At 39.2% G+C, this 23,004-nt stretch overlaps 1 protein-coding gene across 1 annotated transcript in view; it reads right to left on the bottom strand.

Moving 5' to 3' along the window:
• The window catches only part of SNX25 (sorting nexin 25), a 73,132-nt gene that overhangs the window by 43,819 nt on the left and 6,309 nt on the right, over positions 1–23,004 (bottom strand). Inside the window, exons 2-5 of the mRNA XM_009877136.1 lie at positions 19,570–19,786; positions 8,653–8,825; positions 7,607–7,793; positions 1,649–1,719 (exon numbers count right to left, since the gene is read on the bottom strand). Coding sequence (XP_009875438.1) covers positions 1,649–1,719; positions 7,607–7,793; positions 8,653–8,825; positions 19,570–19,786 — 648 coding nt within the window. The remainder of the gene's footprint in view (positions 1–1,648; positions 1,720–7,606; positions 7,794–8,652; positions 8,826–19,569; positions 19,787–23,004) is intronic.

The raw sequence follows: 23,004 nt of genomic DNA, 5'->3' as shown, positions 1-23,004 counted from the left end.
ACAATGTGAATAACCATTGGCTATTTAGTAAACGAAAGGGTTAGCCACAAGAGCCCCACTGGCTAATACAGCCGCCAGTGGTAAACAACACATAAATGACATACAAGGTTGCCACAGGACTGAACTAATAATAAAAGCCAATATCTTAACACAAAACTTCAGCACACCAGCTAGTAGAATTTCTGTTGAGATTATTTTTTTTTTTAAGCACAGGTAAAAGTCAAGAGCTCATAAAAATGCAGAACCAACTTCAGCACAGAATAAGTGGAACCACATCTACTTTGGCAGAATGAATAGCAATAATCTCTTTGGAAATATTCTGCAGCTTCAGAAAAACATCTTCAGAGCAACAGATAGTTAACTAGATAAACTCAAGCGAGACAGAGGAGAGTGAGACAGTAATTGATTGTAGGAACCTAAACTGTATAAAAATATTCCTCAAATCAATTCTTGTCACGACAAAGACCAACGGCAGCACAAATGGAAATACGGGCTTAGCAAGATTGATTTTTCATAATGCACTCAAGACTTAACTTCCTTGTTCTCTTTTTATTACTTTATGAAACACACATTCCATTAAATTAATCTGCCAAATATTAATATCTCTTTCTGTAATGTACACTTGAGCAAAAACCAGTGCCTACTTTTCCTTTTGCCTTAATTTGACAAGCAATTTTTCCTATGAGAATGCACGCTTAGTTCTATTTTTAGAATGTGAACAAAATGCGTATCAGTGTCAACAACATTACAATTTCAGAAGCTTGAGCATGGACCCCAAATTCTTCAGACTGCCCAAAGATTCCTGCATCCACCCATATTGTGTTTATTTTCTGTTTCTGTATTTTTCATCACACTTGAATCACTCTTAAAAGCTTTTTATTGTGATACAGGGTGCTAGAAAATGATTGGGGTTTTTTTAATTTGACAGAGATTACAAGATCTTTTAGGTTCATTTGCTTACAAATTAATTTATATTTTCCGTTGTCTTTTTATTATGATGTGATACATCCTCCCAAGCAAAAATCTGGTCTGTAGTTTTGTCACTAATATAATCTCCTGAAGATATAGCACAGTTCTGGTGCGTTTCGAGAACCGTAAAAGGCAGCATATAAGACAAATTTAAGTACAAATATAAGACATGTGCATATTAAAAGGCAGACCTTGCCAAACCACTGTGTAAGGATTTAAAAGCACCCTGTATTGCAACACAAAAACATAACACAACGAAGAGTCAAACTAAAGTGTGATTAACAATTACGCTGCATCATTCGTTTGGTGTTTTGAAAGGAGAAAGACTTTGAACAACAGATTTTGTAAGAAAGAACAAGCAAGATTTTCAGCATATAAACTGTAATGCCAAAAATCCTAGCTGCAGCAAGTTCTGAAAATAAATGCATCATAGATATGACCTTTCTCATGATTCATAAGCTTAGATGAAGATGAGGTGAGGGCATGGGGGGAAAAAATCACACCATGGCAGTTTCTGGAAGAATCAGAAAAGTAAAGCAGAACTGAAATAGTAAATGCATAGCATTCCTAAAAATCTGTTTAAAAATCCCACACATGCTGATTGCATATGTATGTCAGGAGTTCAAACAGCTTTTCAAAATGAAAACAACAGATGTGACTTAGCAAAATGGAATCTTACCTTTCTGCCTCTTCACTTGGGGAATATTGCTGATTGTGGTTGCCTGAACTATTTCCACTACAATCTGATACCTAGTTTTAAAAACAGTAGGGAATAAGGGTGAAGAGGGAGGAGAGAAGAAAAGAAAACATGGTATTAATTTTTTACAATATGTTCTTCACACAGCACACTTAAAAATAATAAAATCCAAAATACTTCCACCTCCTCCTCATCTGGAAACAGAGTATTTCTCACTATATCTAAAACTGAAGAAGCAGCAGGCATATGGAGCAGAGCAGGCAAAAAAGGTTATCCAGGAACAAAAAGACAATAACACTGCCCCCTTCTCTCAACTGCTGGCACTGCACAGTCAGTTAATAGTGAACAAAATTTGAACTCATGCTCCTATCATTAAATACATATTTTCTGTAGGAAACTAGGATGGGAGTTCAGTACAAAAGCAAAGAGCTGTCTGTAACATTCTAGCTAGTGCACTCCATACATATACAGAGCACACAGAGCTCAGAAGAAGGAAAAAAAAGTATTATACTAAAATAAGTAAAATACTGAAGCACTGCACTCCAGGAGTAATTAAAACCTGTTTCATCATTTACATATACTACATATAATGGCAGACAGCTAATGCAGCTAGTAACGCAACTCTAAGTAAAACCAGTCTTCTAAGTGACCGACATCAAAGGTCTGGTCATAATAAACACTTAAATTCCTCTCAGTGTACTTGCTTTATTACCAGTATTAATAGCTGCCAAAGCAAGTATTCTAGTGAATTTAACCCATTCCTGTAGAAGCTCCCTAACATCATCTATCAAACTAACTCCTAGATGAAGGCTGAAGCCTCCTGGAAAGTCTCCTATTTCCATGCCTACTTATTCTCTGCTTAAGAAAGAGTCTATGATGCTTAAAATATATTCCTCTTATTCCTCATCTTTCAACAACATTATTCAATTCTCCCCATTCCTCTTGCCTCCTATAACTGTTTTAGGATTTTGACCGTCTCTGCCTCTTTGTATAGACATAGTTCTACACACACAGCACATGCTCATTTGCAACTACACTTCCAGAGTTTTTCTTTATTACTGTTTTTTTTCTGCAGTAATCTTTAACCTACTTCTTCAATTACCAAATTGAAAACTGAGAACTTGTTTGCAAAGCTTTAACTTTTATAACCCTTCTTCCTTTTGCCATTACTGTATCTTGGTTATTTCCATCCACTACCACAGTTTTTGTCCAGCCCCATAGTGAGGGTGGTATTTTGGCACACAGAAGTCCTACAGTTAATTCCTTGCTCGGACACAGATATCCCAAATGATTCGAGGCAGCTCATTTGGACTTCTGGTGCCTTGGTTATGTCATCTGTAAGTGCATTATAAACAACACTCATTCACCTCACTCAGGTATTGTAAGATGACTGTAAATACTACAGATTTATTGAACAAGGTACAGGTAACCAAGTAAATACTGCATGTGTAAGATAGTTTCCACTTTCACCTTGCAACTTTTTTCCTTCCAAATTTACTCCCATTTGTTCACATTGATGGTTTTACACGTTTTCATTACCAATACTGCAATACAGCATCTCTTTTTTTCCCCCCATTCCTCATTATATTACTGTAAGCAAGAGAGACACTCTGAATTACATCCCAAAAGATACGATTTAGTTTGTTCCTCTAAAGCCGTGGGCTTTGCCTGTAACTACTCAAGGTGAGAGCTGCACAACACTACATTACAGAAACATCATCCGAGCTACCCGGCCTGTCTGCGACCCCTCTCCCCAGAAGGCTGCTCCAAATACTCTAGCTGCTGTGTATTCTCTGGTGCTGGTGAGTGAACATCTAAGCAAGTTTTAAACGTGGTGTATCCATTTCGTTTTCAAGAAGTGAACTGTACTTGATAAACTGGGCAAATCATGGGCTCACACCCACGTTACTTCCCCACTCTTCTCTGTTGTTCGTCGTATTTATCCCTTTCCCTTCCTTCTTATGTAAAAGATGACACGGAGCCAGCAATGGTCTTTCTTAACATGAATTATGTGGTGACCTTTTGCTGCTATACTAATAAATAACAGAATAAATATGCTGATCTTGAAAGCAGAATGAAAATCATTCACCAGTTTATTTCCTTATCACTGTTTATTCTCAGCTATGTTTTTAACTCATCATGTCTTTAATCCCAAATCTTCCTCTGACAGGGGACGTAAATTTTTTTCACATCTACCATGCAAGAATTCATCTTTTCCTCCTTATTTGTACCACAGTTTCAATTTATCCACACGAACTTAAATCTGAGAAGAAATGAAGGTGAAATTTAGCTGTTTAACTTGTTTTTTTTTTCCTTGAAAGAAAGAGGGACAAAACATTTTGTGAAAACTTGATAAAACAGGAATAAAACTCTGCCTCCCCTGACAAGCAACAAATAAGGTAAACATCATAAAGAGAGTCTCTGGAGGATGTTCCTAGATAACCATACAACAGTCCCTTCTCTAGAAACTTTGGTGGTTTGAGGGTTTCTTTTCCCCTCAAATACACCCAAGTTTTCAGAAAGCAAAGGTACAAACAGAAAAAAAACCAAAACCCAAAAAAAGCCCCCAAAAAACCCCAAAACCAGCTCCTTAGAAACCAGCAAATGATTTTCCATGAAAAGAAACATCAGCTCCCCAAATGTCCCTTACAAAAATAAAAGGGATGTTTCCACAAAGCAACAGAGAGAAGTTCTGTTCAGATATAAGCGATCAGATGTTAGAGGCCCACTACAGATATTAACAAACCGTGACTTCAGAAGTATCACTAAAATTAATAAGTAGTTTCTGCATAATTTAAACAAGTTCTAAAAATAAATCCATAAAAGCAATGCAGAAAATCAACAGAATATTTTTTTCTTACAATAACACTTCTAAGTAAGGAGAGAAAAAACCCCAACATTTAGAAAACCCTAGTACCATACGAGCCTTTCAGGGAGAGCTGTCTGCAAGGCAGAGAGCTGCTACACTGGGAACAGGTTGCCCAGAGAAGCTGTGGATACCCCCTGCCTGGCAGTCCTCTAGGTCAGGCTGGATGAGACTTTGAGCAACCTGATCTATTGGGGGATGTCCCTGCCCATGGCGAGGGGCTGGAACTAGATGGTCTTTAAGGTCCCTTCCAACCCAACCCATTCTAGGATACATTTGCTTCCAAGGAGATTCAACACTCTCTTTCCTGATATCCCGGACAAGAACAACATCCTTCACCCCCAGGCTTCCACTGAGATTTTTCCTTACCTACCCCGTAACAAATACCTGGTTCTAATCACAAGAAAGCCTAGCAAAACTCTCGTAACGAAATCAGCCTAGAAGGATGCCTTGTGGGACCTCTCTCCTGTAACGTCACTCTCACACTGCAAAGAACACTCCGGAGTCCAAGCTTTCTGGACTGCAGACTATCAAGGGTCTGAAAGAATGGCTTATCAGTGCGTCATGGCTTCTTTCATTGAGCAATATATTTTATGTTATTTTATTAAACAGTAATTAATCTGCAAAATAAAGCATGGCAGGTATGTTTAAAAAAAACAAACACAAAACCCACAAAACACACAAAAAACTCCCACGAGTTTCCCAGTGACTGTAGTGCCTTAGGATAAATTTCCAGCAAAGCCAAGCCCAAACAAAAGATTGTTCCTACTTCATTGTTCTTTACCAAGATGTTACGTGCCAATGTTAGGAGTAATAGGAGGCAGTTTATAATTCTGGAATGCCATGCACTGGCTTAGAACAGGCCTTGATAAATGATTTCCAAGTAAACTCAGGAAAAATAATTTTTGATAACCAGAGTATTACTGGGAAATGTGTTAGAACAATATGCTAGTTATTTATTTGTTACAGGAAGAGAACTGGAAGTATTGTACCCACCCCTTTCACTCTGACTCCATGTTCCCCAGTGGTTAACTGCACAATGGCTTGTTTGTTTCCTCCTCTTTAATTCCTTCTCTATATATTTTTCTTTATTTCACTGCTATGATGTACAGCCTGAAATAGCATTTAGTGTGTTCATCTAAAATACAACTTTTTTTTTTCCTCCATGCATATAGGGACTGCTGTTTGGTTTCCTTGACATAAGTCTGTAAACTTTCGCTGCATAAATGATAAAAGCTTTGCAAAATATACTGCATAACTTTGAGATGACTACAGGTTGGCTCATCTCTCTCTATGTGCTCCCACAGTGCTGGAGAACAAGCAGAACAGGAAGGATGAGCACTGCCTCCAAAATTAAGTGCTATTTCTGTTTGCAAAGAAGATACATTTCCTTGGACATTTTCCATTCAAATACTGATCGGCTCAGACCAATCAACATCACGTAGGGTGTAGAGGAACATACTTCAAGATGATGATACTTGGACTCAACAGACTAGAAGGGAAAAACCTAAGTGCAGCCAAACCCCCATTACTTCACAGAGCAAATTTGCTATCTGATATTAAAGAACACAATTCAGAGTGACCTATCAGCTAAAAAGACAGCACACTGAACATTAAATGAGTCTGAACAACAACAGAAGAGTCAGGTTTCTTTTGAAACAAGCAGATCCATTAGTGTGATTATGCTAATAAATATGATGTCAATTAGATTTTAGACAGACTCTAATAGAGACTAATTTCTGCTCTGAAGAACGGCAAACTGGCCCAGAGTGAAGAGCTAATTTTACAGCAGATGAACAATAAGTAGCCAAGCAACAAAATCATTTCACCATCACCTAAATGTATTTTCCTTTCTCAGAAATGCAAGTGGTTTCAGAATCAAAGAGAAGAACAACAGAAAGTAAGATGTGATTTATGCAGCCCACATACTCCATCTCAGAAAACCATCACTTGGCCTGATCAAGCCAAGTCTAGCAGAAGGCCTGGGTCACAACAGACAACACGGTGCCCCAAACAGGATCGATGTGCTCCTGTCTTTCAGATGTTGCTGCAACCATTCAGGAAGAGAGAAAACTCACCTGAGAGAGCAATTGAAGGGAGTCAGGAAAGAGAGAAAGATACTAATGGTTGGTGGCAACAGATTAGAACAAACACTCTGGAGAGGGCTCCAACAGTCCTGCAAAGCTTTGGTGTGCTCGAGGACACCTAGGGAGATCCTACAACAGCAGTAACTGCTCCCAGCTTCCTAGTTGCTTGTTCCTTATCCTTTCACTTACATCAGAAATTAGAAGTGAAATATCTCAGCTACAAAGATAAGACAAGCGTAAACATCTTGTACTTGGGCAAGTAGCCTTGAGATGGAAGCAGTATCTCATGTTATGATGAAAGATGGAAGGAAAAAGAGATGGTATTTTCAAGAGAGTTTCAGAGTACGAAAGCCAGCAGGTGCTACTTGCATTAGAAAACAGGAACATTAAACAAACTTACAACACAAAGGAGTCCAGTGGGGTTTTTTTGGCTTTAAGGAATTCTTCAGAGTTAGTTAATGTGTTTAAGAAGGATGTTATTGGAAAATGCCTCTCTGCAACAGTCCAGGCAAACCTCTGATCCCGTAGTAAAGTCTGAACTCAAACCCCTCTTTTCCATGACACAGAACCACAGCACACTGTGTCCATAGGGTCACTACCATTCACAGTCACCAGATCACCACGGCCACCCATATTTTACAAAAATAACAAGGAGATAACCGCACACTAGTCAAAATTCAACATAGTATTTTATCTAAGTCTACAAACGCAAGTCGTAAAGAAGCATCTGGTATGCCTTTCAGCAGTGATCTCCAGTATAACACTGAAGTGGAAATTTTTAACATTCTCTGCCAACGAACTAAAAACCTGACTATACGAGAGGTTTAACGAATATTGTGGCTTAGTATCCTTACTGTCTCAGCTTCATCAAAGGAAATCTAAAATTTCATTTAAAAAGAAAAATCACAATTCACTGAAATCCCAGTAATGGGCTGTCAAAAAAAAGCATGTTTCATTTTGAATGAGCTACAGTGAAACATTAAATACCTCAGTTGTTTCAGGAACTCAACGTCGGAGCTGCTGTTAATGAGCTTGATGAACTCCTCATAAGAAGGAGCATATGTGTAGTCTTTCTTCTGATGCTCATTCATCTGTTCTCTGTACTCCAGCTGGCTGAGCAGCATTCGGTTAATATAATCTGGATCACTCAGCAGTTCCACCACTGGTTTCAGTACTGGAGAGGAAAAATATTTTAAAACAACATCCTTACGCTGAAGAATAACTGATGTCCATCAAAAGAAAATTGTAGATAAAAGGCAAAAATAAATACACGAGTTGATAAGAATCCAGTCTTCAGGACTGCATAGTACATTTGAGATTCTTGATGAAACTGTTTTGTTTTTTTCTATTACACAAATTGATGTATGTTGACAAAGCTGAGCTCTGTTTGGAAAATTCCAAGTGTTATTGTTCTTTCTGCCGTGTGCCTTGAAGTCTATGACACTACAGCCACTATAAATGAGAATTAAAAGTAAGCTGAATATCAAAAAATATTTGAGACTTCCTTATTTCCAAATTTGACTTCACTGATGTAAAAAAGTATTTATAATCAGATTGATATGTAGCTGATAAAATACAAAACAAAACAGAAAACCCTGAATTAAAAAAAAAACCACACTGGATAAATCAAAGTAAAAAAACCCAAACTATTAAATCTGGTTTAAAGATTCAGTTATAATCACATCCTTAAGTCTATGGATTCTACATAGCTGAACAAAATATAAAAGGTTGAAGTAATTCATACAGTTACTAAAAATAATGCCATGTAAGACTGCAAAAGTGTTCCTCTATGAAAAAAAATACTGAAGAATGGAATGCACAAATTGTGTTTTAACCTGAAAGATTCTAAACAGCCTGGCATCAAGTCAGGAGAGTCAAATAAGTACATATTCTCAAAATCAAGCATAAAGCATCTTACTGGTTATCACAGAAATTAAAATTTCATAATTTAAAATAAGAGTCAAGACATACATAACAAAGTTTGCAATTACTACTATGGTACAGGTGCAAATCATCTCTGATCTTTGATCTACCTTTTGTTGCAAGTAATTCTGCAAGGACTATGCGCAAGCTGACAGACTGGACATCCTTTGAGGGTAGGAGACAATACACCAGAATTTGAGAACATTTTTGCAGGAATCTTACTTCTTCATCAGGGCTCCTCAAGCAAGGATGAAGCAAAAAAGGTCTCGGTGGATCTTCCTGCCTAAGGAGGAGGAAAAAAAAATAAACAAAGAAGAAAGGAAAAAAGAGAATTTACATACCACTTGTATTGTGATTAGTTGCTAATTGATAAAATATCTAAAAGCCATTATCAGTTAAGTAAATGCAGTAAAGAAACACTTGAAACCATGTATATTTTTCAAATCTTGCTCATTTTTTAGTGATGTTAAGATAATTTCCAGATTCCTTTGTCCTCTCAATGTTTTGACTTGCCAAAAAAAAAAATGAAAATTGAGAAAAACCAGTAAGTGAAAGGCAAAAAGATGCTCTGAATAAAAAGTAAAAAATGTTCCATCATTGATCTTACAGTTAAATCTTGTCAAATTTTCCAAAACAATCAGCATGACAAACTCAAGAAGCAAATATATTCTTGTAGAGGAAAATAATGATAGACTTGAACCTTTAAGCAGAGGATTTAGGATCATATCTAGTTTGAGAAACAGGTCTACCCATTATATACTGAAGTTACCACCTTTCCTTTGTTAGTGGCAAATAAATCTCACAGTAAATAACTGGCCTGTTTGACCTGACTTTTTCTTGAAAGCAGTTTTCGACTTGCTGTCTGCAGGCTACATCAAATTGGTCTTTGCAAGACACCTGTGCAGCAGCAGACTTGCCATTATCAGCCATCTACACTGCAAGTGGAAAACCAATTTAGAAAAAGACTAAAAACCTACCCACAGCTTTAGGAAGAGGGTGGAATCATGATGGCAAAGTGAGAAAGGTGAATTGACTCCCAAAGCGCAAAGAAACTTGGCCAGATCTCTTCTGTAGTTTGGCAAGCAAGAGCCAACCATACCGTTCGTTACCAATATCACTGGAGTATATAAAGCATCAAACTGGAAAGCACGAAACTTTAGAGGCTCCGCACATGCGTGCAACCCCACCTTTGGGGTAACACTACTGTGGGCAGCATGCTCACCCCAGCAGGGGTGAGAGGCCCTGAACTTCAGGGTCTGCTCAGTCTGACAGGTCTGAACCCGTATCTTCCAAGTCCCATCGAAGTCATCTCTGGGCCAAATCAGAGATTTGGGAAGATATCTCTTGGCCAAATCAAGTAATGACACTCGCTTGGATCTGAGCATCTAGGGCATGCAGAGATCACACAACCCATTCAGCAAAGAGAGGAGAACTTGTCTCAAGCTGAGTCCTCTGACCTGCAGGCTGAAGCTGGTATTCACTCACATTATATATTAATAAATCACCACAGATTAAAAAAAAACACAACAAAGGAATAAAGCAAGTTTTCCTCCATAACCCTTCATGCTTCAGAGTCAGGGTCCATCTTGCCTACCTTCAGCAGAGTCAGATCCTGGCCTTTGGCTAATTTTTGTTCAGCTTCAAGAAAGAACAGGAGAACACTCTCAGCCACAATTGCTCTCAACCTGCTGGGGAAGGTGTGTATTTTCATCCACTCACTAACTGTACAGGTTACGCAAGCTGGATACTAATGGATGAGGGAAATCCAAAATTTCTTGCTTGGTGAAAGAATGAGGCTCCTAACTTAAAGTCAGGCCCAGAGTTAGGACAGGAATAGTGTGCTATACAGTAACATACTACACTAGTACACTCCTTTTGCTGCCACCACACAGGCAAATAGGTCCTCCTTGCTCCTGACAATCATGGTAGGTGCATTTTGGGAAGACTGCAAGACAGAGTCTTTCAGAGCTAATGGTGACAGGGTGCTTGCACCTCTGCTGCAGCACAAAGTGCTGGATGGGCGCTGTGCACCCCTGAACACGCACGGCAACGTGCTGGTGGGTGAGCAGGCCCATAATCGCAGTGTCTGTGCTGCCTGCAGACTCCCCACAAGCAGCTCTTCTGATCACAGCTCTGAAAAGAATAGGGAGCAAATCTCCCCCATCTTGATTTTATGCTCAGTATTGACCAGTTTATCTCCTTGCAGGTGCCAATGGTTTCCTGGACTTCTCAGAACATGTTTGACTGGATAGGTCAAAGAAATTGCTTAGTGAAAGTCACAGCAGCACCTTTTCTGTATACAAAAATGGCTGTAGAAGAAGAGACAAGGAATAGTGTGCTATATCATGGCCATGTGCTTGATGTGCTCCAGTCACAGATGTACAGTTTAACAGCAAGGTGATCGTGCCAGTGGTTACAGTCAGATAAACCCAGTGTCACCTGAGAGGCACCACAGTAATTTCCAGCGCAGCCAGGACTGGTCTTCGGTAGAAGGCTCTAAGGTGCTAAAAAGGCCCAGATCTGTCACGTCTCACACCAGTGTCTCCTCCCATCGTCTGTTAACATCTGCTTCCTTCCCAGAGCTGGAGGCTGCTGTCTTGGTTAACTCACAGAGTTGTTCCAAGCCCACTGCCTCTGTACTTGAAAAAGTGACTGAGAACTGTACACAGCTGAAACAATATTTTTCAGTTAGACGCTGCTATACAGCAATCAGTGACTGGCAGATTTGTATAACAACTGATTTTTGCTAGTCAGTCCCGGAGTGAGCAAACACATTGAAATAGTAACAATACTGGAGTAACAGCTCTAATCCTGTTCTAATAGTACAAGACATTTATCTCAAGGTGACCAAAATTAGTTTTTTTAATTAATTTTCAGAACAGGATTGTAAAGATGACTTTTGGTTTCAATTTGACTGAAGTCTCTTATTCCATTCCAAACCAAAAGTTTTGTTTTCAAGTGTGGATCGTGGAGGAGGTTTCAATTGTTACAAGTAAGACAAATTTCAAAACAAGTCCCTTGGAACAACTTGGATATAAATACACTGGTTCTTCCAAAGAGCAGTGGTTTATGAAGATGATGTCTAGTCTTCATTATCAACCAGCACAGGTGGTGCAACTGACTGAGCTCAAAAAGCTGTTTATCTTGTTCTGATAGGAACTTTTTTCTCTGGCAGCTGAACACCTAGCTGTTTTCCTCAGCGCATTTCTATTCCTCATGCATACTCCAGATACATCTTAGAGACTTCTCTACGCTGCATCAAACATTCCCCCACGACACACCCTCCCTAAAGGCATTCATTATTTATCCAAAAACAGACATGTCCCAGGCAGGCTACTGGCAGACAGAAAGTCTGGGTTATTTATGTACAGCTACTTCTTATTGGGGAAGTCAGGTCTTCCTTTTCCAGACAGGTTGGTCCACTGAAAGTTAGCCACTTAAAAACACAGTCAGAACATAGGCAAAATGCTGGCAAACAGGACGACTTACAGCGAACATCAGTTGGCCAGCAGCAAACTAACCTCTCCTGACAACTGATTCTGTATATTAATGACAATACAGAGTTAGAACTAAAAACAAGCAGCAGCAACCGCTTTTTTTGCCCACGAACACAGAAACCCCATCCTTTTTGGACACTCTTACCTTATTTGTGTGACATCCTGCTTAGCGATTAGATCGAGCTATATTTTCACAACATGTGCAAAGCACAATATAGAGCCATAATATGCATAAAATTCTATTAAACTGAGATGAGTCTTCTCTGCCTTCAGTATCTCCCTAAAAATCTCCTGAGGAACGTAAATCCATCTGGGACTGCAAACACCCTAAAGCGTTAACTGCAGCTAAACTATCACCCATGCAAGAGAAATAATTTCTTATAATCTTTGTCTCTCTATTGTACAGATTTATTCCCAATGAGCAGCCAATACATACAGCTTGACTGAGCTGGACTTATGCCAGGACTTTCCTGATACACAGTCAACAGAACACAAATGGAAAACAGAACAAAATGAACAGAAAGGCAAATATTTCATCCTTATCCTTCTAATTTGTCTAATGTGTTCCCATCTACAGGAATGCAAGGGGGGAGTAGCATTGCATACTTTCTAGTTGACATGCCATTTAAGAAGAGTTTTAATTTTTTCGGGAGTTATCTCCATTACCTAAGACAACATGATTCTCTAAGAAGAGGGGTTCTTGCAACTGTTTTCCGAGCTCAGTTGTACCTAAAATCTGAAAAACAAAAGGCAAGGCTCACAACCCCACCAAATTTTTATGAAAAGAATAGAGAAGAAAAAGTCTTCAGGCAGTTCAACTCTAAATAAGCCTTGCATATCAATGCCAAACAGTTGTATCAACAAATTCTGCAGTTTTCATTGTCTATGCAAGAGAAATAAAGGGGAGACTGAAAGCAGGAACAGAAGGCTTGGGGGGAGGTTTAACAGCTACAAAATAAATCAATATGCCAGTGGTAAAACAAAAGGTAAATCATTCAGGTTTATATCCTCCTTTGCGTTTATGCACAAAGCATTACACTTCTATTTATGTTGATATAATTATTGATAAGCTTGCAGGGAAAATATATTGCATGTCAATGAAACGTCTGCCCAAAAAAGCAGCATCTCTTGTAACTCAGGCTTCCCCTTCACCGATATCCATTTAAAAATAAACAACAAAAAACAAACAAACAAACAAACAAACACCCCCAACCAAACCAGTAAGTAATCAGAGAAGTATGAACACCACTGCTCAGCTACCAAACCATGTTTGTTTACTAGCCCGGAGCAGGAACCAAGATATCCTGATTCTTAAGGCTTAATATAAAACCTAGATCTTCCAACTCTCTGGAAATGTGATCAGGAGTAAAGCAAGGCACTGCTCATTTTGCAGACACCAACAGGAAAAGCAAAAACTTAACTACAATCCGCATGCATGTACATGAAGCAGAATGCTGCTACATCCTTCCAGTGTAAACAGAGATACTAAGCACTATTAAATAATCCAAATACTATCATAGACACTATTTCTCTTCCTATCCGGTTTTGAGCATGTGTTATTAGGACTGTGTGGTTGGATTTTCCAAACAAAAGATCATTCAGCAATCACAGAAAACTCTTAACTAAAACTGTGTGCAGATATTTTTAGACAGAGCTTTGAAAGCCCAGCCAATTATCTATAAATTCTGAGCACAACAGTGTGCAGTGAACTAATACCAATGTGGCACTCTAGCAAACAGTTCCAAAACCAGGCACGATACAAGCTTTGTAAACCAGACTCATTTAATCTGCTTTAGGCAATAGAAAAATAATGGCAAGTGGCAACTTAATTCATTTCTGTCATCCTGAACAATCAAGACTGAAGTACTGGTGACATATATTGGTGTCTCAAGATGCAGGTGACTTCAGTGATTTAAAACACCAGACAGAACTCATGCCCTGCTTACAGGTCATATCCCTCTCTACTCCTCTGCAAGCTACAAAGTCAGCCTTAACCTTGCATAAGTTTCTTCTCCGTAATTTTCATTTTATAAAATTTTTAAGCCTGCTCTAAATTTTTAACACTTTCCAACACTATTTCATAGTACTGGAAAGCAAAGGGATTTCCTTCAGCTGCTTCTCAAATCAGTGGAAGATCAGGCAGCGGCCTGCGAATACAGATCCACTGGTAGGACTTGCCAAAGAAGGCTCCTCAGTACAGGGTCTGTTCCAAGTAGTACTTTTGTTTGGGACCGAACTGACACCTGCAATAACTATCCTCTGTCCCGAGATCACTTCATGCAATTACAGAATGAGCATCCCACTGAACATCAGCAATACTAGGACTTTATCCTTTACTACTGCAAACCTGTGAGTTCATCCAGCACTTTATAAGGGAAAGCAGAGCAGATCTGTTTTGATATTCCTGAAGGCGAGCACAGTTAAAACATTATCAAAGTTACAGGAATATAATAATTTCCTTCCTATGCTATAATTAAACAATTCTGAGCCAATATCAACATCTCTTTAACAACAATTCCTCATTTCTCAGGAATGCAGGACGCAGGGCAGTTCTGTAGCACCAGACTATCATCTATGCCTGGGCTTTCACATTTCCCAATATGGGACTTGATGGATATATTGCTTTCTATCTAACATATACTCTAGATACTCACAGTTTTAATCAGGACCATCTGATAACCCCCTGTATTATCAAGACTCATGGCAGTGAGAAGTATTAAAAGACTCTTGGTATCTGTGGTTGGGTATATGCTCCTGGCATGAAGCACTGTATTTTTACCCAGTCTCAACCCTCATGCTGGCATGGAAGAGCTTAAAAATGAATCCTAGAAGGGGTGACAAAAATTAAAAGGCAACGTCGATGTTATTACTTACAACGCCCATGCAACTTGGGACTCTGCACATTTGGCATTGGCAGTAGCACTGGTTCAAGGGCAAGAAACCCCAAAATAAGTACATTGATTAGGAGACATGCACGACCAGAAACTTAATGGCGACAAATAAGATAAGTCTGTTTTGAAAATAGGAAGCAAGCAAATAAATAAATGATATAAAAAAAGACCACAAACAACTCTGCCCCCCCCCAAAAGAACACATAAAAACCATTAACAGCTCCTCAAGAAAGTAAGTCACAAAATGTTCCCTTCAGCCTTCCTATTTCTTTAATTAATCTGTCAAGAGAAACTTGCAGAGTTACTCTCAATCAGAGTAATTGTGAGCTGAAGTGCACATGCAACTCACTGTAAATGATTTTCATCAGTGCATTTAACACTCACCATGTGCTTTCATTAAACTGTTTGAGAACTATCCTGCATCTTTTCACCTGTATGGCCCTCAGATCTCTAAGCTTCTTGACAGTCCAGCAGAATAAAAACTGCTTGATTTATTTGATTTTAAAGATAAAAACAAATATAGACCTTTACAAGCCAGCAGCATAAACACACCTGAAAAAAGCACTTTAAAAAAAACCCAGAAAACAAACCACACCAAACCCAAAAAGCATAACAAAAAACATGGCAAAATCTCCACAGCTGCCATTTTTATCAAGATACATCAGCAAGTTTTATAAACTATTTCAGTTAACATTTACCATGAAGATAACCATATCATCTACACATTTGACACTTACCTCTTTCATGAAAAAGTATTGGACACATCAAGTTGATATCAGACTCAAAGAACATACAAATGGCTTACAAGCTGTGGTACAACCATACCAGCACCAGGAGGTCCTAATGCTTATTGTGGTGTCTAGGTTATACTCAATCATAAACACCAAATCCAGACTTCCCACATTGATGTCGGAAGGCAGAGAGCTTTAGACCTGGTGCTACCCATGAGTTAACTCTAATAACATGCTCAGACCTCGGCTTCTTGTGATTATTTTGTTCTTAGTGCTTTCACACAGCTGCTCCCATTGCAACAAACCTCTACAGCTTCACACCAGTCCTCTTGGTACTCCTCTCCAGAGGATGAGTGCGATAAGCAGCTCTTAGTATTCCTAGTTTGTGGGTGGCAAATGGAATTATAAAAGAAAAACAAGAACTGTGGGAGGTGTTCAGCAGCTATCCTGACAACATTGATGAATCTCTAGGATTAAGTAAGTTAAATCTCAAGTGCTTAAATTCCCTGTGCATCATTCTTCTCTTGATCAGTTTGTGGTGGCAGAATCTTATTTCTACTGAGTATCTTACCACACTACATATTGTAAACATAAAAAATACAACAGTTATATATCCTACACATGCAAAGGTATTGACATGGGCCGAGAAAATTAAGAGCTCAGTTGTATTCTCTTCTTATCCTGTTAGCAGTACGTAGAAAACAAAAGGGAAATTATCAAAACATGTACAATACAAACTTAAATCCCCAAATTGCTTGTTATACTGATCATTCAGCTACTTGTCCATAACACCTCCCCCTTTCACACCTTCCAAGAGCTGTGAGACCCTAAGTATGGGTTCTGAATCAGCACTTGGGAGTAGCCTGCAGCCCCCAAGGATCCATTTTTGCTAAGCCATCACTGATGCTGCAAACCTGGGAACACACACACACAACCAGTTCTGAGTATCCCATCAGATGTCATGTAGCAGTCAACTTGCCAGAGGCAGCCTGCAACACCATATTTGCAGAAAAAAAAATGAAAAATTTCTTCTACCTCTGAGATCAAGGTGCCCCAGCTGTAGGCAGAGGGCAGTCCCAACCAAAAAATGTAGGAGAAAAAATTTAAAAATTAAAAATCCAGCGTCACTGTGACCTCTTCTCACTGAGATTTGTTCAAAAAGCAAAGTCTGTCAGGAGGTTCAAGAATAGGCAAGGATTAACTATCTTCAAATCTCATTTGTCTACTTATGTCAGGTAAGCAAACCTCATTTTGCCTACCCTGCAGTTCAGAGACCACCAGCACAATGTGTTATTTACCAGTCATTAATAGTTCTGTAATAATACCTGATGTGGTTATTCTTAGCCCACTAAAAGTGTAAGGGAACTTCCTTTTACATGGACAGCTTTACAGAAAGACACTAACTGTTTGGTTTTGCTTTGCTATGTCCTTCCAATACCAACTGTGCATTTCATCCAGAGGAACAGCTGCCTTTTGCTTTCAACAGACACACTATGTTACATTCCTGAGATCAGGAAATTCTAGCTGCTGGAAAGTATACTGCGCCCACACGTCAGCATGAACATCTCCAGCACTGCAGATCACCCTGCTCAGCTCATGGTCCATCCTTGGTAACATAAAATGGCAATGTCAGTATTCAGCTTTCTTGTATTCCTCCTAAAGCAGCCAAAGAAAGACACTTGAATAAGATATAAAGAAATGAAGGGATAAAAGTTGCTATAAAAACAAGAATAGCCAAATACTACCCTCTCTCCCCTATAGGATGCCCTTGGCCAATTCTGTTATAAATGCACTCCTGTTGTCATATAGGAAAACAGAGGCGAAGTGGCTTAGGTGGCACCCCCTCCCGAGACGGTACAAGTGGTATTTAAAACTTTATAAGACAGCAGATAGCAGACACAGACAAAATGCCCTTTGGTGTCACACTGCAATATAAACTCAGCAGTGGAAATGAGATGTGGTGCTCCAATAGGCATCACAAGAGGAAAGGTATCTTACTCTAATTAGTCTCTGTTCCGCTGTGTTTATTATCCGAAAGTAACCGCATTTATTATTGGAGACAGAGACGGAAACATGTGAACGCCAATTTAAAAGTACAATCGTCTTTAAAATGTTGACAGGAAGCAAAGCCAGATCAAGAAGATCTCTGTAATCGCTACCTTAGGAAAAAAATGTCTGTGTTTGAACTGTAGCAATATAGAAATTAACTGAAGGTTTTCCAGGAAACTCTATCTTCCAAGCTAGAAGTGACACAATTTGTAGTTTTCGGTCTATAGCTTAAATGTCAGCAGGTTCTAGCACAGTAAACTCCATAGCAGTACTTAGCACAAAACTCAAGTTATTCTTGAAATCACAAATTCCCTTAAAAAGTAAACAGTATCAGAGTCTTCAGCCATGCTTCCAGATTTACTACATGCATGCTCAGATCACCCAGCAGTACAAACTCAACCTGTAGTGCATGAGCCCAATGTCAAACTCCTGCTGACTCTGCCATAGTACATACGTAGCATTTAAGCCCTCTTTCCATCTGCCAAGAAAAGCTGAGTCCTGTGCAATTTCCATAAAGCTTCCTGTACTTTTTGAGCAAGTTCGGATGAGCAGCACGAGGATACACTTAGTGCTTCGCATCCTGCGTCGCACAGCATCCTGAAGATCTCCTGTCAGGCACCTTAAAACCAGATCTTCCTCCTCGTGAATTCACGGCTTTGCAGTAGGTTAAAGAAAAAGTCAACTAGCCCAGTTTCAACCTACACAAAATCTGCAGTTACAGCTGTGGGGTTTGTTACGTTTTTTTAACCTGCTATCACATTAATTCCTGGTAGGATTTTTTCATTACCAAGTAGTATCTGGAATCCAGCGCAGGATCTACCGCAAGTGCATATACCTCAATTTCTTCTTTTCTTAAATGTAACCACCCTTTAGTTTCTTGTCTTTATTTCCGACACATTAGCTTACATAAAGCTGCATCTACCACAGATACATTAACTCTTATCTTTTGCTCCAGAATAGAAAGAAGCGTGAATAGCAATACACAGACGGGTCACTGACAGAAAACTGTTGATCTTTTTTCCTCTGAAGAAGCGTTAAAAATACGTGGATCTAACTGTAGGCAAAACAACATATTAGTATAAAACATAGAGTCTAAATCTGTCCAAAGCATTTTCAGTTAGGATAACCGAAATGCAGAGAAGTACAAACGTAAGCCCAAATTCCACTCACAATTAACACAAATTGTACATTCAGATGTGTGAACTGCATAGACTAAGAGATCCCATTTGCAATTACAATTTGGGTGCAACTCCAGTATTTAGTGGACAGTTGACCTTTTTAAGTGCATAAAGAGAGCCTTGCCAAAAAGGAAATTCATGGAATTAGCAAGACAACCTAAACAGAGAAGGAAAATCCAGCCAACAATTTTTCCAGTAGAAAAATCTTCTTAATGCAGGACAGGTCACTTACAGAAAGGACAAGGCTTTGCCTCCCGGAGCTAGAATAAATAGGAAACTGAATGGAATTAACCTTGGTGCTATTTTGGGAAAGGTGCACACAACTATCTTCTTGTCTGTTGACTGCTCTGACAGCATCTCTCCTTTCCCTCACAGGTTCACACTACTTGCAGGATCTGCTCACACAGCCCACGTCCTACCTGAGCAAAGGATTCAAGGAGGAAACAGAAACAGCAATGAATATGAAACTGAGGAGAAATAAAAAAAAAAGAGGACAAGTGTTTCCTTCCACAGGTCCTACAGATGCCCTGAAGTCTCTCTGATCTCCAAACCCAGTGATTACCTTGAACTGTTTCCTTTACCAGTTGCTACAAAAGAGCCACAACTCTTCATTACTTTGATATAGCATATCTGAAAGCATAGAGGAGTAAATTCCAGTTAAATGCAGAATTTTGTTTTTACCTGGCATTGGCTCCTTTAAGGTCACAGAAGTGCGAGAGTAAAGCTTTCACTACATCATTGCAGACAACTTTAACTACATCAATGTGACTCAGCCTCTGTCGCAGCTGCTTGGCAACCTCCCAGAAGTCTTCAGATAGCAGCTGGTACAGCTGCCCTTCATCTCTGCTGAGTTGCCCATACCAGGACAGGATGTAATCTCTATAGCTGTAGTCAAACACTGAAAGGAGAAACAAAACAGTAAACACCAAAAACTGCAAAAGGGGAAGGCACACCAAGACAGGAAAAACATAATCGTCCACCCTTCCCTTCAAAAATTAGACGGACAATAGATGGTGTATCTTTTTCTTTGGGTTTTAAATTCTTGCCAAAGAAAGTAACGCTGGTAAAGTTAGGGAAATCTGCACCTAACGGGTTACTGGAGGTCACTTTGCAAAGCAAAGCCTGTAAGTGGATTTGCTCAGACAGTCAGGTTACCAGTTACACACAAACCTCTAACTAATACTTGTCTCTCAACAGCGGGTTTCATTGTTCAAACTATCACATAATCCGACTGCATCCAGGGTGTTGTACACTGATGCCAGCCTCCTTTACACAGGAATTCAACAGTCTCCACTGCAAAGTCACAGTTAAAAGGGGAGCTGGTAAGATTTTTGGGTTTCAAGGGACATACACCATCCTGAACAACACTGCAGAAAGTACATTATAGGATCAGAACAGCTAGAGATAAGAGAGAACAAGCAGATTAGTGAGACAGTAGGAACTTCAAAAATGCCAGAGTATTCCAAACTGTATCTACAAGGAATAACCAAGGTTACTGCAACTGCAAGCCCCACGGCAACACCACCTTCTACCATTCTGCCTTTTCTTTTTGACAACACTCGTGTTGTCAAGTTTTGCTGATGTTTTGCCAATGTTTCACTACAGCAGATGTCCCTGGAGGTCTGGGAGTGAGCAAGAGGTGTTCAGGGAGCACACAGGAGCCGTGCTTGGCAGTTACAACAAGGTGGGGGAAAAGCTGGGATGGAAGAAGGCATCAGGTTGTATCTACCAGAGAGATAACTGAACAAGAAGGGGGAAAAATAGTTGTGTGCCTGATAATGTGAGCAGCTTCTTCACCACACATCCCGATTTCAGACTTTTTATACCAAAAGTATACACCATTTGTCAGTGTAAGCCCATGCTGGAAAGTAATCATGTGACTCCACTATTTCTTACTTTCCACTTCAATAGAAGTTGTTTGTTTGGCAGCTTAGGAAGCTATAAAAAGCTCCCTGGCACTGCGACAGTGAACTAATAAGTTGTTCTGCTATTACTATGTTAAGTTGAATACTTTTGCTGCCTAAAATACTAGCAGACCTAATCCAACATCATCTTGTTAAAAACACTTCAAAAGAAAAGGCTAAAATTGACAAAAGTTTCTAGTCAAATGTTCTGTAAATCAACTTCCTCAGGTTTAAAAAGAAAGAAACTGAGTCAGTTCACTAAGTATGCTGAAACATAGTTAAAATCCTTTCACTAAGTAATTTCAAGGATTTTAAATTAATTATTCAGGAAAAAAAGTTTCGGTAAATAAATATATTAATAAATATAAGTTTGGGGTTTTTTTCTGATCCAGGAGACTATAAAATATGTAGAGCTAAACTGCAGGATGGGAATTTCCAATGCTGAAATGTATCCAATTTCATTACTTTTCTAAAATAGAAGAAAACATATTTTATTGAAAATTCTCACCCACAAATACTACAAAGTAATAAAAACAGTTATAAAAGGTAGCGGTCTTCTGATAAGCAAGCTGAGGAATAATCCCTTGACACACTGAAGAGAAACCACGAGCAGTAATTTAACAATTCAAGTTTATTACTTATCTCAAGTCTCCCATCACAATACACAAATATCTATTTTTTTCACAGCTGTCCCCAGGTCCTTCTGCAACCACCTTTTTCTTATAGCTTGGTTACTCGCTTGTGTTGCAATACCTGAAATGTGGTGGAAAGCTGATCACAGCACAGATTCTTCTTTTCCTCTATGCCACACAAGACCATCATTTCTCAAGCGCATTCAAAACACAGTCTTGTGGTATTTATCATCACCATCATCACTTGCAGACAATGACTTTTCCAGATTTTCCTACAGACATCCTCTCTAGCCCTTGCAAGAGTGCAAAGCAATGTATTTCCTCAGCATCTTTTTCCTAAGAAGCCAACTCATGGCGTAAAGTGGTGGCTTCTACAAACACCTATTGGACAGAATTCTACAAAACAAGAGTACAAGAGTAAAACTTGTATCTCAGTCTCTTAAGACTATATTCTCTTTCATAACACATATCTATTCCCTGCTGATTCTTAATTTGTAACTGCATTTTTAGGCAACTTCTCTCCAAAATGAGCTCAGTTCCTACTTCAATCCACATTTACCATCACATTCAATGTTAAGTCTCTGTGCTCTGCTAAAGCATAACATTCAAACATGTAGCAATGCCAACTAGGAAACTCTCATGAAAGCAGAACTCTTGCAACTGTACTATATTCCCAGTTGGAATACCTGAAGCAAGATTCATTACAGTGGGAGGATTCCACCTTCAGACACAGCAAGGTGATGGTATGGTTCTTCATCCAGGTATATTAACACGAGAGAACCATGAAATCTAGCGGCAATATCAAACTAAAGACAAAAGATCACCATTCACCACCAAAAATTAAGCCATCTAAGTATGAAATACTTGTTTCTCTCTGACAGTTACAGTTTCAGCACCTTAAACGACTTATCCCACTTAAAACCATATCATCCTGTATCTACCTTGTATAACTCTCTTCTTTTACATGCTTTCCGTATTTTCCATGTCGCTTCTGAGCCTTGTTGCCCTCCCTGCAACACAACAGCTTAACTGCGCTGTTTTATACAAAATTTAGAGTACTTCAGAGTCCAGAATGTATGCCCAAATGAACAATGAGACAGCTTTTAGGACTCTGTTAAAAAAAATAAGATAAAAAAATTAAAAAGGACACCAGCTACCAACACTAGCAGCAGTCTGTGCTGGAGTAAGACACCGCCTCATTCCTGTGTGTCATCCTGGCCATTATGTTGATGAGCAGCTGTTGCTGCTCTAGTTTCATGCCTATTGATGCAGCTTGTGCCTCTTTCAGCACTCTACAGAAATACAGAAAAACATACGAATAACATAAACAGAAGGGTATTATAGAGCACAGCTTGTTTCAGAGGAGATATTTGCTCTTGCATCCACTCTCATTATTTTTACACCACACATCTTCTACAACATTGAAAACACCTAGTCAGAGGACAAGAAAGGAATAAAAATGAAAAGCAGGTAACACTTTCAGGACAATACATTTCTACCACTAACTCAGCCACTACAAGCACTGGAACCCCAGGTTCCAGTATAGGTTGGGGAACGACCTGGTGGAGAGCAGCGTAGGG

The sequence above is a fragment of the Apaloderma vittatum genome, unplaced genomic scaffold (assembly GCF_000703405.1).
Source record: "Apaloderma vittatum isolate BGI_N311 unplaced genomic scaffold, ASM70340v1 scaffold7719, whole genome shotgun sequence".
In the NCBI taxonomy this organism is placed as follows: domain Eukaryota; kingdom Metazoa; phylum Chordata; class Aves; order Trogoniformes; family Trogonidae; genus Apaloderma; species Apaloderma vittatum.
The sequence above is the reverse complement of the archived record's forward strand: the minus strand, read 5'-3'. Positions and strand labels throughout refer to the sequence as shown.